Source organism: Oncorhynchus gorbuscha, linkage group LG19, assembly GCF_021184085.1.
Source record: "Oncorhynchus gorbuscha isolate QuinsamMale2020 ecotype Even-year linkage group LG19, OgorEven_v1.0, whole genome shotgun sequence".
In the NCBI taxonomy this organism is placed as follows: domain Eukaryota; kingdom Metazoa; phylum Chordata; class Actinopteri; order Salmoniformes; family Salmonidae; genus Oncorhynchus; species Oncorhynchus gorbuscha.
The window spans coordinates 17,103,291-17,121,241 of NC_060191.1; the positions used below are offsets into that span (position 1 = coordinate 17,103,291).

The window sequence follows — 17,951 nt, forward strand, 5'->3', positions numbered from 1 at the left end:
TTCTCTATTTCACTGTAGATCTGATAGTGGGAGCATTTGGTAAAGGGGAGGTGTCGGTGTACAGGTAAGATATCTAATTCTCTGATTGGCTAGACTACATTGTTTCGTGTATCAGATTGGCTGCTAGTTTACAATGGTGAAATTAATTGTGTGCGTGTGCATGCGTGTGTTTGTGTAGGGCTCGTCCTGTAGTGTCAGTGGAGGCTGAGATGATCCTGACTCCTAGAATCCTGAACCCTGACGACCGATCCTGCCTCCTGACAGAATCTGATACCATGGTAACCTGGTGAGTACACACGCATGCAAGCACACACGCACCCACACAAGCAGTCACACACATGCCCTACCTTTCCAGAAACCCTACACCATGGTAGCCTAGTGAGTGACAGACGTAAGACCAATAGGGTGCTTTATAGGCTATGTGTGTTGGCAGGGACAGAGACATGGTGCGTTTGGGCAGATTGACAGACAACACTAAATTGTGGAATTCAGTCAAAACAAACACGGCTGATTGAAATAAACCATCAGACTGGCTGGAGGAATGAGACAGGACACAACAACACATGTACTATTAGGGAGTTTTTAGGACTGTCTGGGACTGTTGTTTTTTCTTTCATTGAATAATTGTTTTATTGAGAGCTTTGGCCAGTTGAGTTGTTTTTCTGGTGGTTTTGGGGAGACTGAGAGGACGAGTGGTAAAGAGGAAGTTTTTGTTCTAATCATTGTTCTGTCCTGAGTGGTTCTGGTTGACAGGCATTTCACTGCTAGAGAACCCCAGTATGTGTTGTGTGTGTTGTGTGTTGTGTGTGTGTGTGTGTGTGTGTGTGTGTGTGTGTGTGTGTGTGTGTGTGTGTGTGTGTGTGTGTGTGTGTGTGTGTGTGTGTGTGTGTGTGTGTGTGTGTGTGTGTGTGTGTGTGTGTGTGTGTGTGTGTGTGTGTGTGTGTGTGTTATTGTCCCTCCTATCAGGAACAGGAAAGTAACTCCTACAGAGGGAGACTTGCACCATTAATATCCTGGAATCTAATGAGCGCATACACACACACACGCACACACAAACACATATTGACACACACAGACATATATACAGAAGAGAAATGTTTTTATCCTGTCTCAATCTCCCATGTGTCTCTACCTCTCTCTCTCTCTCTGTTATCCAGTCTCAGGGTAGATATTTGTGCGAAGGTGAGCGGTGTGGGGATCCCAGACTCTGTAGGTAAGTAGCTCTGACTGGGGATGAAGAGGGGGGAGGTAGAGGTTTATGTATAAGTTAGTGTTAGAGATGCTGACTATATGAATGTATGAATGCATTGTTTCCACTGGCTAATGATGTTGAATCTAAAAGGGATAAAGTAGACAATACACAGGGTTCCCTCCTGCACACCAGATGAGAATACACACACACTTCCACACAGGATGGGACCATATGGAACCCCTCCTCACTCTCTCCCCCTCTCTCCTCCACCTCTCCCAGTCTTGAATGCAGAGCTGCAACTGGATTGGCTGAAAGGTGTGAGGGGCGGAGTAAAAAGAGTTAATTTCCTGGATTCCCATCAGCCCCAGCACACAGGGGTCCTAACTCTTGGCCACAGCCGTCCACACTCCTGCCTGAACTACACGGTCTACCTACGAGTAAGTCAAACACACTCCACTGTCAAATAATGGATTTGAGTTGTTTTTTTAAATTGAGGCCTCCGTCCTTGCTGTGTTCGGACAAGATCCTCTCAAAATATCTGCCAACTCAGCTGAACCTGTTTTTGGACCCGTTATTGTGTTATAGTGAACAAACTTTCTGTTACATGGTTTCTCCCCCCCCCCCCCCCCCTTTTATCTCTGTCACTCTCAGGAGGAGGATGAATTTAGGGATAAATTGACTCCCATCTCATTGGCTCTGAACTACAGTTTAGCCCCTCCTTCCAACCTGGACCTCCCCCCTATCCTCAACCGCTACAGCAGTACCTTCCTGCAGGAACAGGTGTGTGTGTGTGTATGGGCTCTCTTTCTCATCCAATCAAGACCACTTACAGCATAAGAGTACTGTTAGACTAGACCTAAATCCTCCCCCCATCCCTCTCCCAATCCCTCTCTCCTTTATTTCTCAGGCGTATATTCTGCTGGACTGTGGGGAAGACAACGAGTGTATTCCAGACCTCCAGCTGTCTGCAAGCATGTAAGTATGTACTGTATCTAACATATGTAGCATATACGTCAACATGAATCAGTTACAGTCTCATTTAAATACAGCAGTTAAGTAACCTTACTGATATAGGGGTGTGTTACGCCTTGTGGTGTGTGTTGTGCCCTGCCCTGTCAAGTGAGGCATGTTGGGAAGATTCAGAAAAGTCCTTGTCAACCTGTAAACTTTCAACATATGTACATGCTCACACTCACACACATTCATATATACACACACACATACCCAAACAAAGTGTAGGACCGTGTTACAGTATGCAAGGAGAGAAGTTTACTCTCTGATTGTTTACATTAGCAAGCGTGTAGTGAGGCCTGTGTGTGTGTGTGTGTTTTTCTACTGTTTCCATCTGTATGCTATCGCCATGGCAGCCCAACAAAACACCCTGTCATTCTCCTCTGACTGACACACACACATATTTTGACCTCTACTGTTTGACATAGTATTGACTTGTTTTTTTCTCTCTCCTGGACACACACAAATACAGGGACCGTACAGAGCTGGTGGTCGGGGATGACAACCTGGTCATGTTGACCATAAACGCGGTTAACAAAGGAGAGGGGGCATATGAGACAGAGCTACACACACTCCTACCCCCTGAGGCTGATTACATAGGAGTGGAACGCAGGATAGAGGTGAGAACACACATTCACACACACTACCACCCCCCACACTGACCCTAGCCCAGCTCAACTAGACCCTACCGCCTTGCTGACCTCTTTACCATTACATTACATCCTGTTGACAATGTCAGGTTTTTTTCTAGAGGACTCATAGTGTGTTTGTTTGTGAGAGATGGAGAGTAATGGGGCACTAAGATGGATGAGGTTGTTACTGTCAGAACATGCATCACTCTCTTCCTCTCCTCCCTTCCCCCACATATCACTTCTCTTCCTCTTCCCCCCTCTCCCTTCCACCTCCTCTCTTCTTGCCTGCCCTCCTCTCCTCTCCAGTCTCTATCCAGGTTGAACTGTGAGTACAGGATGGTGAATGACTCCAGACTGGTGGTGTGTGACCTGGGGAACCCTATGGTTGCTGGAACAGAAGTAAGTCCAACACACACACACACACACACACACACACAAATGAACACACAAAAAATGCACACACGTACATGCCCCCACACTGACCTCCCCTTTACTTGGAAACATCCACTTCCTGTCCAAACAGGAAGCTGTCAATCAGATACAGCAGTGCTTATTGATATTTACCATGGTGATTGATCACCCAGATACCCCGTGCCCCACTGAGTCCCACACTCTGAAGCTGTCTGTGGGTATTTCTGTGTGTGTTAATCCGTTCGTCCCTTGCATGACACATCCAGGAAGCACAGGCTTTGTTAAGTAAAGAGTGGTCCCTTCCGACATGTAACTCTACCCTGTGTTTCTGTAACCAGTCTGTCTGTCTGGGCGTGCATGTGTGTTTGTGTGCGTTTGTGTGTGTATGTGTTTGTGTGTATACTTGGCTATGTGCATAAGTGTGTGTGTTGTGAGCCTGAGAGCGGTATTTGTTAGCTCTAGAAGCGACACACAGCATTCTGATAAATCAATTATGTGATCATATTTCACTTCTGGGGCGCGGCGTTAGAGGGCCCAAGGGGTTGAAGAGTGTGTGTGTTTGTGTGCGTGTGTGCACGTCAGCTCTCCTTCAGACTAGATGTGTCCCATACATACTTACCCTTGCCCCTTTGGACCTATAGGAATTCATGAGCTTTTATATTATAAACACACACACTTACTAATCATGCAGCCGGAATAACGCTTGTTATTCTAATATTTTTGAGTCAAGCCTCTAAAATGCAGACTGCACACTGGAGTGCTGCAACAGGCTCTTTGTGTGTCTTGACCAATCAGATGAATGGATACCGCAGGTCCTGCAGGCTGGCATAAAGCTCAAGGCGCTCTCCACTTTCCTCTGGTATTTATTTATCAAGCTGATAACACATCACTCCCGACAGACACAAGCAAAAACTCTTACATAAATAGAGCAGCCTTCCTAAACATTAGCAAGCTGACATGTGTTGCATGGAAACGAGACAATTTTTCAGTCTGATCAACTGTACTAACAGCAGCTGCATACTCTAGTCTACTATGGGCCCTGTTCCTCTGGCCAGGGTAAACAAAGTGGTAATGTTGTGTAGGCTATTTATAGCCCATTTCTTTGTGAAATATAAACACAATAATATAACATATAAACACAACAATGCAAACTACATGATGCAAACCTACATAAAGCAAGCTCACCCCTGTGTTTTATTGTCCAATCATGTTTCTTTCTCAATGTCTATAGGACCCCCCTAGTCCTTCTTTAAAATATAATTCATATGAACAAGTACAAGGTTGCTGCAGTTTGACAGGGTTTTCAGCCTCCCCAAGGCCAGGAGTTTTTTTAAACCATGTGACCTGATTATAAAAACTCTGGTCCCATCATAGCCCATATTAAACAGATGAATCACGTCATACCGTATAAGGTCCAGAGTTGTACCTGGTTAAGTTACCAGATCAGGAAAAATGAAGGGCCTCAGAATTTTGTCTTCCGCTACACCACTCTGGGGCCTGTTGTGCCACCTCTACCAGACAGTCAGCATGTACAATGTGAACAGAAACGGCCCCTGTACAGAGCCCTGTGGAACACCATATATAGCCTTAGAGCAATCAGAGGTCTCACTGGCCAGAAAAACAAATAGATACCTATCTGTTAGTTTGGTCGACAGTGTCAATCCCTTCTCTTTACATCCCTTCTCTGAGAACAGTCACAGAGCCATGGTCGATGGCTGGTCGATGCATTATATCAGGTCGATGGCTGGTCGATGCATTATATCAGGTCGATGGCTGGTCGATGCATTATATCAGGTCGATGGCTGGTCGATGCATTAAATCAGGTCGATGGCTGGTTGATGCGTTATATCAGGTCGATGGCTGGTCGATGCGTTATATCAGGTCGATGGCTGGTCGATGCATTATATCAGGTCGATGGCTGGTCGAAGCATTAGATCAGGTCGATGGCTGGTCGATGCATTAGAACAGGTCGATGCATTAGATCAGGTCGATGGCTGTTCGATGCACTAGATCATTTCCTTGACAAAATCTGTCTCTGTACTATGGTGGGTTTTACAGTAGATCCAGATTAGACAGTTTTATAGTGGTGGTGGTGCTGTTCAAGACATGGGAGAGAAGCGACAGGAAATACATGTTTTCCAGATTTGGGGAGAGAGATATATTTGGGTCACTCTGTCTGTCTCTCTTTCTCTCAGCCATGTACAATAAAGTCTCTTTGACTTTGGAGTCCTAATGAGTTTCCACCCTCAGGCTTCTCCCTTGTAGTTTTAGCGCGTGTTTAAGAGTTTCCGGCATTGACTAGTGTCTGACCTGTTGTTCATGACAACATTATTACACACACACACACACACAAATGCAAGAAGCCATTATCATAATCATGGTTATGAACTAAGCCCTCCACATGGTGTGAGTTAAGCAAGGGTTGAGGGGGGTTTAACTGGGGTCTGAAGACTAGAGGGAAAGGGATCTGGTCTGTCTCAGCCCACAGATCTGTACTGATCCTCCAACTGAGACACACACACACAATAGAGATACGTAACCCAGATACACACACCATGGCCAGGTTCTGGTTAGCTTTAACAAAGGGAAACTCTACATGGGGTTAGAAGGCTGCTCGCTTTAACTGAACACTTACAGATGTCACTGACACAGACTTTGAAACGTCTCTTTCTGTCTCTGTCCCTCTGCCTTTGTCTCTCTGTCCTTCTCTCTTTGTCTCACTGTCTCTGTCTCCAGGTATCTGTAGGTTTAAGGTTTGCTGTCCAAAGGCTGGATGATGCCGGTCCTCACATTGACTTTGACCTACAGATCCACAGGTGACAGACACACACGCAAAGGCATGCAAATACACACACACACACACTGTGGAAGAGCTGTGACACACATAACTGTAAAAAACCTCTGTCAGAATTCTGAGGATTTCTGTGGCTTTCCCAAACAAAGAGCGTCGAGACAGATGGCCAGAGGGAAACAGACGACACAAAACATTGACTGTTCATCTCGCCACAAACACACGCTCACTCACTCATTTACTCACACGCACACACATGCACACGCACACACACCATACATCGTCAGGCCATGGTGCAGACTCTACATCCAAACATCTTTATTGACTCATGTGTGTCTCTTATCTTACAGTTCAAACAAAGACAACTCCAAGAGCAACCCAGTCAGTCTGTCTCTCTCCATCTCTGCCAGAGCTCAGCTAGACCTGAGGGGGTGAGTGATACATCTCTGTTCTGATTGATCTTTTCTCTAACCCTGTGACATTAGAATATCTTTGCTGTGTTTGATGCACTTTGTTGTCATACAGTGTATCTCTTTGTTTTGTGCCATGTAGGTGAGACAGGCTCATTTAGTTTGCTGTATTTATATTGCCTAGTGTGGTTGTGTCTGCGTATGTTTCTATGAATAGATCTCTGCTAATCATGCACACATGAGCCAGTGCTAGTGCTCCTTCGTCACACACACGCTTGCACACACATACACACACATTTGATTTACTATCCTCGTGGGGAACAAAACATTGATTCCCATTCAAACTCCTTTTTTCCCTAACCCTAAACTTAACGCTAAGCTTAACCCCTAACCCTAAAACGAAACCTTACCCTAACCCTAATTGTAACCCTAACCCTAACTCCCAAGCCTAAAATAGCTTTTTTCCTTGTGGGTTCTGACGAAATGTCCCCACTTGTCCGAATGTTCCTTGTTTTACTATCCCCCCACACACACAAACACACTTCAAAGCCTGGACCCCAGAGTGACTTGGCTGGTTCTAAGGCAGTTGTACACACAAACAGACAGTGACCGTAGGGGGCTGTGGGTGTGGGGGGCTGGAGGTTAAGGTCCAACCGGCGTTGGGTAAGTTGTGTTTGGCAGCGGAGTGGCGAGTGGCTTGGTGTTCACCCCCCAAGTTGTCCTGGATGTTGTATATCATTTGTTCTCCGTATCATTTGTTCTCATACTCTCTTCTCTTTAATTCTCTATTGCTCCTCTTTTTCTTTCTTTCTCTCTTTCCCACCTCTTTCTCTGCCTCTCTCTCTCTCTCTCCCTTTCCAGGGTGTGTCATCCCTCTCAGGTGGTTCTTCCGTTTCCTCACTGGGAGCCCAAAGAGAAGCCGGTCAAAGAGGATGACGTAGGACCCCAGGTCACACACATCTACGAGGTACATACACACACAGTAAAAGCAGTAGCCCTGTAAGTGCTGTCTGCTGTCTGATCAAAGGCCTCCTGAACAGATGTAATTACTGTCATAAAGGAAGAGAGAGAGAAAGAGAGAGCGGGGTGGAGGGATACGAGGGGGAATCAGACATACACTACCGTTCAAAAGTTTGGTGTCACTTAGAAATGTCCTTGTTTTTGAAAGAAAAACACATTTTTTGTCCATTAAAATAACATCAAATTGATCAGAAATACCGTGTAGATATTGTTAATATTGTAAATGACTATTGTAGCTGGAAATGGCAGATTTTTTAATGGAATATCTACCTACATAGGCGTACAGAGGCCCATTATCAACAACCATCACTCCTGTGTTCCAATGGCACGCTGTGTTAGCTAATCCAAGTTCATCATTTTAAAAGGCCATTTTTTTTTTGTAACAGTATTTTTTTATTGGAATTTCACAATTTTCACCCATATTAAGAGATACAACAGAGACAAAGCACACACACAAAAAAACAGCACTCACTTACACATTCCTACATATATATATATATATATATATATATATATATATATATATATATATATACATACACACACATACATATACATACACACATGCATATACACATATATACGCGTACACACATACATAGATACATACACACACATACATACATACCACACACACCAATACATACGTACACCATTTTCCTCTTCCCGCTCGGTGCTTCTCTCATCCCATCCCCATCATTGCGTCTCTCAATACATACATTTTAAACAAACTTACAAACAGAAATTAAACAAAAAAGCTCAGTTTAAACCAAGAAGTTAGGTTCCACACATGGAACGTACAGTGTAGTTCTGAAATACATAGATCCCCGCCATTCTAAGAGAATCCTTGCAGCATAATAGCTGATACCTCAGGTTCTAGGTAATTTAGATAAGGTTCCCATACTTTGTAGAACTGGTCTGTTTTAGAATGCAATGTACATGTCAGATATTCCAGAGGCACCCATTCAAATAGTATCTTATGCCAATCTTTAATAGAAGGAACCGTATCACTAATCCACTGTAAGAGGATGTTTTTCCTCGCTGCGAAGGTAAGGATGTTGTAAAGCCTCCTTTTACCCACAGAAGTAACATGCCTACCAGGGAGACCCAACAGTAAAGAAACTGGGTCCAATTCTAGATCAACCCCTAGGATCTTTTCAATTTCTTGCAGAACACCAGACCAGTATCTTTGTATTTTGGTACATGACCATAAACAATGTGTTAGGGTGCCTGTATCAGTTTTGCATTTAAGACACTGAGGGGAAGAGGAAGTGGGGCTAAAAGCATCTCTGTGATTTGGGGATATATGCAATCTGTGTATTATTCTTAATTGGATTGCTCTAGTACGATTACATATAGATATTGTTTTTGCATATCTCCAAATGTCCTCCCACATCTCTTCGTCAATAGTAACAGACAATACTTTCTCCCACACTTGTTTCACCCTCTGTGTGTTGACAGCAGAAAATGACCTTAAAGTATCATAAAACAGACTTACAGACATTTTCCTTTGTGGGAAAAAAAGCATTCTTTCAATGACAGACACATCAGGGTTACCAATTAAGGTGGTGCTCTTCAGAATATAATGTCTTACTTGTGTAGGAAGCGGAAAAAGTCCTGCTTTGGGAGTCAATATTTCTCGACCATCTGCTCAAATGACAATAAAATCTTATCAGAAAATAAGTCATTTAGCCTGCGTATGCCCTTATTAAGCCAAAAGTTAAAGCCAGCATCCAGCAATCCTGGACTGAAATCTGGGTTGTTAAGAATTGGGGTAAGAGCAGAGGTTAGTTTGAATGTGTTAGTTTGAATGTGTTAAGTGTTAGGGGATTATTGCAGTGATCTTCTACAGACTTGAAACTTCTGAAAAATAAAACATCCTGTAAGGGGTACTTTGAAAGAGAAGTCTCAATGTCTAACCAAATAGAGGAGTCATCATTTGTGATCCAGTCAGAAATATAACAAAGGTGGGCACACCATTTGAATGAACCTGATATTGGGCAGGTCCAAGCCGCCCATAGAACTTGGCAGCTGCAATATTGCCTTCTTAAGTCTTGGCTTGTGTTTACTCCATATAAAGGAACTTATCATCCTTACCATCCATTTACATCCTTTATTACCTTATTGGAGAGTAATACTGGGATCATTTGGATTGGGTAAAGTAGTCTAGGTAAAATGTTAATTTTCAAGAGGGATGTTCTACCCAACCAAGAAATCGGGAGAGAGTTCCAGCACTCCAGATCCTGTCTTATTGTATCAAACAAGGGAACAAATTTGGCTTTGTACATTTGCTGGAATTTAGGAGTTACAAATATACCCAGATACATGAAACCTGAGGGAGACCATTTAAAAGGGAAGGGGGGAGAAGTATTAGGTACAGAGTGAAGGCTACCAAGTGGCATAGCCTCTGATTTAGTTAATCTTAATCTTATAGCCTGAGAATTCCCTGAATAATTCAAAAATATTAATAAGAGATGTAATTGAAGTCTCGGGACTAGAGATGAATATCAGGACATCATCAGCATAAAGCTTATTTTATGCTTAACATCACCAATGAGCAGCCCCTGTATAGCAGGTGTTACCCTGATGGCCTCGGCCAGTGGTTCCATAACGAGTGCAAATAGGAGAGGGGATAAAGGACAGCCCTGTCTGGTACCTCGGTGTATAGAGAAGCTATTTGACCTTAGCCCATTAGTAAGGACAGCAGCCTGAGGATCATCATATAAAACTTTCACCCATTTTATAAAGTTGTCCCCTAGACCAAATTTATTTAGAGCAAATAATAGGTAAGACCACCCCACATGATCAAATGCTTTCTCAGCATCTAGGGAGAGCACAAGACCATCCACAGCACTTTGTTGGTAGGCTTGAATTACATTAAGAAGCCGCCTGACATTGTTACATGACTTTACGGCCCTTAATGAAGCCAGTTTGGTCTCCTTTCACAATTAGTGGCAGTGAGTCCTCTAATCTTGTGGCTAGAATTTTAGAAAGCAATTTTATATCCACATTCAGAAGGGAAATTGGTCTGTACGAGGAACAAGACTCTGGACATTTTCCCTTTTTGAGAATAAGTGAAATGCTTCTCTCAGCGTTTGAGGGAGCTGGTCATTTGAAAATGAGTGGTTAAACATATCACACAATGGCTCAAGGATCAGGCCATGGCAATCTTTATAGAACTCACTACAAAACCCTGGTCCTGGGGCCTTACCATTTTGCAGATTCTTAATTGCGAACATTATCTCTTCCTTGGTAATAGGAGCATTAAGGAGAGACCTCTGTTCTTCAGAGATAGTAGGGAGCTCAATCTTACAAAATAAGTTCTCCATTAATTTGGGTGCATCCTTTGGCAGTTCTGAGGCATAAAGGTTTGTATAAAATGTCTTAAATGAGTAACTTATCAATTTATTTTCATATAAATGATTACCATCAGAATCAGTAATAGTAGCAATTGACTGAGAGTCAGCTCTCTTTTTAGCTAGGTATGCCAAGTACTTTCCTGGCTTATCGCCATGTTCATATAGCTTTTGCCTGACAAATCTCATTTTCTTTTCAGCGTCCTGTGTTAGGAGAGAGTCTAACGTTGATCCAATGACTGATATTTCCTTTCATAGGGCAGGAGTGGGAGTTTTAATGTAGTCCTTCTCTTTAGTTCCTAATTCACCCTCTAACATCTTTTGCTTTTCACGCTTTTTCCATCTCTTAGTAGGTGTGTATGACATAATCAGACCCCTGGTGTACGCTTTACAGGTCTCCCAAAGGAGCGAGGGGTTATCTGTTGATTGAGAGTTAATAGAGAAAACGCTTTAAACTCTGTAATAAAATATGATGTGAATGTATGGTCTTTAAGAATGGTTGTATTCAACCTCCAATGTCTTGACAGATTGAATGCCCCATTGAGTTTTATGTCCAGGATCACCTCAGCATGATCAGATATGACTATGCTTCCTATCCTAGCGGATAAAACAGACTGTAAAGACGTCCTGGGCATAAAAAAGTAATCTATTCTAGTCTGACATCCATGAGGTGCAGAGAAAAAAGTGAACTCTCTGTTGGAGGGATGAAAAGCTCTCCAGACATCCGCATACCACAGATCATCACAAATAGCTTTAAGTGACTTAGCTTGAGGAGAGAGTGAAGCTATACCGCTGGGAAACTTATCAATAAGGGGGTTCAACAAGCAGTTAAAATCTCCTCCAACCACTGCAGTGTCCGAATTTAATTCTGAAAAGTCTAGAAATACCTTAGTGAGGAAATCAGGGGGGTGAGCAGGGGGGAAGTAAATATTAATTATGGAAATGTTCCCTTGTAAAGTACCATTAATTATAACAAAGCGACCAAATGTATCTTTCACACAATTCAAGACCTTAAGTGGTAAGTTATTTTTCACCAGAATTGCTACACCTCTACTTCTGGATGAAAATGATGAGAAAAACACTTGACCAAACCTCCCTTGTTGTAATTTCAGGTGCTCCTTATCATCCAAATGAGTTTCTTGCAACAGGGCAACAGGGCAACAGGGCAATATCAATATTTTCTTTTTTCAAAAAAGACAGTACCTTCTTCCTTTTAATGGGGTTATGGCTCCCTCTAATGTTCCATGTACATACACACATTCTGTTACCTGCCATTGTGTCTTGACCATTCAATATCCAGACTGGATCCTACTGTAAAAGTGGGGTGGTACCTTTTTCCATGTGTTGAACTCTCCTCTATCTCACCGAGCATAAACAAACAATATGAACCCTGAACTCGAACTACACTAAACCCCAAAATTAAACATGTAAAGATCCAAAGGGGGGTTTTCCCACTAGCTAACATGCAGGGGATTTCAACTCTCCAATGTAGACTCTTAAGTCCGCATTGCCGCTCAATAGCCTCATCCTTTATATGTATGGAAAAGAAAATCAATAGAAGAAGATTGAGGCTCTTCCACCGAAAACCAAGCCTGGGCACCAATATGGGTTCACACATATCTCAGCCTGAGCTATAGTGGCTATTACTTTAGCAAGGAAAATAATAAAGATATGAATATTACTGAGCCGGAGCGCGTGAGGACTCCCACCACTGTTTCATGATCAGATTCAACCAAAAATAAACAAAGTTATTCAATGTTGCGGAGGTGCAGCTTAAAGTTATTTACCCGAGAGAGTCAATAAACGCAGCAGCCTCTTCAGGTGTGTAGAGCTTTTTAGGCGATCCGTTGACCATAATCTTCAATGTGGCCGGGAACTACAGTGCGTAGTCCATCTTCATTCTCCTGAGTCGAGCCTTCGCCTCATCAAACGCTTTGCGTCTTCGTACAACCGCAGTGGAATAATCATTGAAGAATGAGACCTTTGGACTTTTACGTTGACTAACATTAGAGCCAATGTTTCTAGCCGCGTCCATGACGCGCTGCTTCTCGGTGAAGTTGTGGAACTTCACAACCACCGGCCGTGGGCGCTGGTTGAGATCGGTATCGGTGCTTGAGAGCGATGGGCTCTGTCCAGCTTCACACGACCAGCCTTAGTGTCCATTTGTAGGTAGCCAGGGATCCATTCCTCAAAGAATTTTACTGAACGTGTCCCTTAAGAATTTTCCGGGAGCCCCACAACACGAATATTGCATCTGCGACCTCGATTATCCAAGTTGTCAATGTGCTCCGCCATTTTGCGCACCTGTTTCTCAAGTGCTTTTATCTTAGCGTCCATAGATGTAGTTGAAGTTTCCACTGCAGCAATTCTTCCTTCCGCCTCAATAACACGTTTCACAACCGTCTGTATTTCAACTGAATGGCGTGCTGTTGCTTCCAAGACCATTCTTATCTTAGCATCGATCACTTTAGTAATGTTATCAGTCATCTTTTGAATCACCAGGTCCATTGTGCCTGGATCTGCAATGGTGTTAGCTTCGCTAACGTTAGCTAGCCCCTCATGCACATCTACAGGGGTGGTGGTTTTTGGTCGAGTTCTTAGTAGTTCTGTTGGGCATGTTGTCGGAGATTTTTGCGAAATAGCCATCAAGACTCATTGTAGGATAACTTATTTTGCCAATTCTACCACTTTTTCAAGCTAGGAGATTAATGTAAAAATATAAATGTACAAATGCCACGGGAGCTCGCTGAAACACAGTGTTCTCTCTACGGTGCCATTTTGTCCCCTCTTAAAAGGCTAATTGATCATTAGAAAACCCTTTTGCAATTATGTTAGGACAGCTGAAAACTGTTGTGCTAATTAAAGAAGCAATAAAACTGTCCTTTAGACTAGCTGAGTATCAGGAGCATCAGCATTTGTGGGTTCGATTACAGGCTCAAAATGGCCAGAAACAAAGAACTTTGTTCTGAAACTCATCAGTCTATTCTTGTTCTGAGAAATGAAGGCTATTCCATGCCAAGAAACTGAAGAGCCAGTTTGCACTGTTCTGTGAAGGGAGTAGTACACAGCGCTGTACCAGATCTTCATGATAAACTTGGATTAGCTAATACAACGTGCCATTGGAACACAGGAGTGATGGTTGCTGATAATGGGCCTCTGTACGCCTATGTAGATATTATACGTGTGTGTGTTGAAGATGCAGTGAAGAGGGACATCTGCTGGATGTCTGCAGGGTCTGGGGCTGCAGTGCTCCTGTCCTGCAGTCTGTCCAGCTGGTTATAGTTAGGTCGGCCAAAGTTCTCTCTCAGAGAATTCCTGCCTGGAGCACTGGGACCATGTCCTGTTTGGGTGACTCACCATCACCACCCTCAGAATTAATGAGTGTGTGGAAAGGGGCTAAGCTGAGTGGCTTGGTGTTCTCATACTCTCTCTCTTCTTCCTTCTCACTACTTCCCTCCCCCTCCCTCTCTACTCCCCCCTCTCTCTTCCACTCATCTCTGTCTCCTTTCCCTCTTACTCTCTCAGCTCCATAACTCAGGTCCCAGCAGTATTCGGGAGGCGGAGCTCCAGGTGGGCTGGCCCTCTCGTTTCCGTGATGAACACCTGCTCTACGCTATGGAGGTTCTAACGGAAGGACCAATCAGCTGCCGGAGCAACACCAGCCTCAACATCCTGGGCCTACAGGTAACACAATAACACCTCCTGCTGAGACTGGACACTGGACACTGTACTCATGCACTAATGTTTTATATTTATAAACCTGTATTGGTCTCCAATGCTTCAGAAACAATGGCATAAATGCTTTTGTGAAATTACAGCTCAGTTAGATCAAATACTTACTGGCCCGATCTAGCATTGATGCAGCTCAGTTCTTCTCATAATAAAATAGGATAACAGGCTGTCATCTACCATCTGGTTTATGTTTGTGATGATGACTGAGTAATGTGCTTTGATGATGACAGGACAAAGTCACTCATTCCATGTTTATTGAAGACTGTCGGAGGACGGAGAGGGACTAGTGGAGTCGGCCCATAGCAGGGTTGGTGGTGAAGAGCAGGATGCCAGTAAAGACAATGTGGTTGTAGTTGTCATCATACAGCCCCCAGCCCTTAGAAAGCCTTAAGTACACCAGGTCATCTTTCTCTAGCTCCAGAGCCACGGCACCTGTCATGTACTCATAACCACCATGGAAGTTGTCATGGACGTTGTATATCATTTGCTGTCCATTTTTGACCAAGTAAACACCCATTTTCTCTGTCCAGGCTCTCGACCCATGGAGGTGAATGTGAAGTAGTAGACTCCTCTCACTGGTGCTGAGAACATACCTGTATCAGAGGGGAAGCAGGGAGAGATCAGCACTATCCGTCTCTCTTAGGCACTGTAGCAGCCTGTTAGTGGTGTGGGTCTGTGCCAGTAGCTGGCCCCTGTGGGCACCACAGGCGCCCGGTGGCACCATAATTGGGGAGGACGGGCTCATAGGAACGACTGGAATGGACTGAAGTGAATGGTATCGAACACATCAAACACATACCATTCCATTCACGCCATTCCAGACAATGTTATGAGCCGTCCTCCCCTCCTGTGGTGGACATGTGAGCATGGAGATTGTGTGTTTATGTTTATACCTTTATCTGAGTTGTAGATGTATTGCTTTGTGGGTGAACCTGTGGTATTGTTACGGTGTAAGTTTCATCTGTAGTATTGTTACGGTGTAAGTTTCATCTGTAGTATTGTCGGCGTAAGTTTCATCTATAGTATTGTCTATTGTCGGCGTAAGTTTCATCTGTAGTATTGTCTGCGTAAATTTCATCTGTAGTATTGTCGGCGTAAGTTTCATCTGTAGTATTGTCTGCGTAAGTTTCATCTGTAGTATTGTCTGCGTAAGTTTCATCTATAGTATTGTCGGCGTAAGTTTCATCTATAGTATTGTCGGCGTAAGTTTCATCTGTAGTATTGTCTGCGTAAATTTCATCTGTAGTATTGTCGGCGTAAGTTTCATCTGTAGTATTGTCGGCGTAAGTTTCATCTATAGTATTGTCGGCGTAAGTTTCATCTGTAGTATTGTCGGCGTAAGTTTCATCTGTAGTATTGTCTGCGTAAGTTTCATCTGTAGTATTGTCGGCATAAGTTTCATCTATAGTATTGTCGGCGTAAGTTTAATCTGTAGTATTGTCGGCGTAAGTTTCATCTGTAGTATTGTCGGTGTAAGCTGTACCTGAGTTTGGGTCGTAACCGTTGACAATGTCGGATAATACTTTTTCATAGACCAGAGTGATCTCAGTTTGAAAGGTCCCACATACCAGAGTCCGTCAAACCAACAGAAAAGGCCAACTGTCTTCTGTGCGAACTCATGAGAATAAATTCAATCAAGCCCACCGAAATGTCTAAAATGTCTTCATTTCATACCACACTGTGGGTTTGATTGAATTGAACTGTTCTTACCTAGCCTTAGTTCCTCCCCCTGGCTCTCAGCAACACTCAATCTTGCCTCCAGGGCTGAAATAGCAAGAAAATAATATCTTAATAAACAGATACTCTGAGGGTAGCTTTGTTGACATTGCTGTGCTTAGATACACCCTGATTAGATCAGTTAGCGACTAACAGTTCTTGTGATGGCGTTGCTTCCAGAGGCAGTTTGGAACATGGTAGTGAGTGCTGCAACCAACGACAGATGATTTTTACACGCTACACACTTCAGCACTAAGCGGTCCCGTTCTGTGAGCTTGTGTGGCCTACCACTTAGCAGCTGAGCCGTTGGTGCTCCTAGATGTTTCCACTTCACAATAACAGCACTTACAGTTGAATGGGGCAGCTCTAGCAGGGCAGAAATTACAAGCTGACTTGTTGGAAAGGTGGCATCCTATGACCGTGCCATGTTGAAAGTCACTGAGCTCTTCAGTAAGGCCATTCTACTGCCAATGTTTGTTCACGGAGACTGCATGGCTGCTTGCTCGATTTTATACACCTGTCAGCAACGGGTGTGGCTGAAATAGCCAAATCCACTAATTTGAAGGGGTGTCTACATACTGTTGTATATATAGTGTATATAGTCACCTGCGTTCTTCAGTTCTGCCACATGACTCTCACTGGCTGTCACTCTGGCCTCCAGGGACAGAAAATAATGCATACAAGAAAAACAATAAACTGTGATGTAGCGTTGTAACAATGCTTTGCTTGATCACATCCTAACATTAGCTGAATCATGTTCAGGTGAAGCGTAGATGTAGTAGGTCTGATAAGTAAAACATTTTAGTCACCTGCATTCTTTCCCATCAGTTCTGCCACCTGTCTCTCACTGGTGGTCACTCTGGCCTCCAGGGCTAGAAGATCATTTATGCAAGAAAATCATTTATTTTGAAAATGATTAAGCCATGATGTGGCTTTGTTACATCGCTTTGGTTTCTCATATCTCGACATGATGCTGAATGTTATTATGTTCAGGTGAAGAATTACATGCAGTCGTTCTTATAAGTGAAACATTTTAGTCACTTGCATTCTCTTTCTTCAGTTCTGCCACCTGCCTGTCGCTGGCTGTCACTCTGGCCTCCAGGTCTAGAAAATCATTTATGCAGAAACATCATTTATGGTGAAAACGATAAACCAAGATGTAGCTTTACCACATCCTGAAATAAACTGAATCGTGTTAAAGTGAGACATATACGTAGTATTTCTTATAAGTAAAGATATATAGTCACCTGCGTTCTTTCCCTTCAGTTCTGCAACATGACTCTCACTGGCTGTCACTCTCAATCAAATGTATTTATAAAGCCCTTCTTACATCAGCTGATGTCACAAAGTGCTGTACAGAAACCCAGCCTATAACCCCAAACAGCAAGCAATGCAGGTGTAGAAGCACGATGGCTAGGTAAAACTCCCTGTAAGGCCAGAACCTAGGAAGAAACCTAGAGAGGAATCGGGCTATAAGGGGTGGCCAGTCCTCTTCTGGCTGTGCCGGGTGGAGATTATAACAGAACATGGCCAAGATTTTCAAACGTTCATAGATGACCTGCAGGGTCAGATGATAATAATCACAGTGGTTGTAGAGGGTGCAACAGGTCAGCACCTTGGTAGTAAATATCAGTTGTCTTTTCATAGCCGATCATTCAGTGTATCTCTACCGCATCTTCT

At 43.4% G+C, this 17,951-nt stretch overlaps 1 protein-coding gene and 1 long non-coding RNA gene across 3 annotated transcripts in view; one reads left to right on the forward strand and one right to left on the reverse strand.

Moving 5' to 3' along the window:
• The window catches only part of itga8 (integrin, alpha 8), a 61,059-nt gene that overhangs the window by 35,193 nt on the left and 7,915 nt on the right, over positions 1 to 17,951 (forward strand). For both annotated transcript variants that reach the window (XM_046313551.1, XM_046313553.1), the window contains 12 exons: positions 19 to 64; positions 179 to 286; positions 1,158 to 1,213; positions 1,472 to 1,629; positions 1,844 to 1,972; positions 2,100 to 2,167; positions 2,676 to 2,823; positions 3,142 to 3,234; positions 5,983 to 6,062; positions 6,388 to 6,468; positions 7,309 to 7,414; positions 14,349 to 14,507. In XM_046313551.1, the coding sequence (XP_046169507.1) occupies positions 19 to 64; positions 179 to 286; positions 1,158 to 1,213; positions 1,472 to 1,629; positions 1,844 to 1,972; positions 2,100 to 2,167; positions 2,676 to 2,823; positions 3,142 to 3,234; positions 5,983 to 6,062; positions 6,388 to 6,468; positions 7,309 to 7,414; positions 14,349 to 14,507 (1,232 nt within the window). The remainder of the gene's footprint in view (positions 1 to 18; positions 65 to 178; positions 287 to 1,157; positions 1,214 to 1,471; positions 1,630 to 1,843; positions 1,973 to 2,099; positions 2,168 to 2,675; positions 2,824 to 3,141; positions 3,235 to 5,982; positions 6,063 to 6,387; positions 6,469 to 7,308; positions 7,415 to 14,348; positions 14,508 to 17,951) is intronic.
• On the reverse strand, positions 14,491 to 17,642 carry LOC124004777. Its single transcript, XR_006833529.1, has 4 exons — positions 17,081 to 17,642; positions 16,878 to 16,926; positions 16,266 to 16,319; positions 14,491 to 15,148 (listed from the first exon to the last, which is right to left on the reverse strand). It is a non-coding gene; the product is annotated as an uncharacterized LOC124004777 (long non-coding RNA).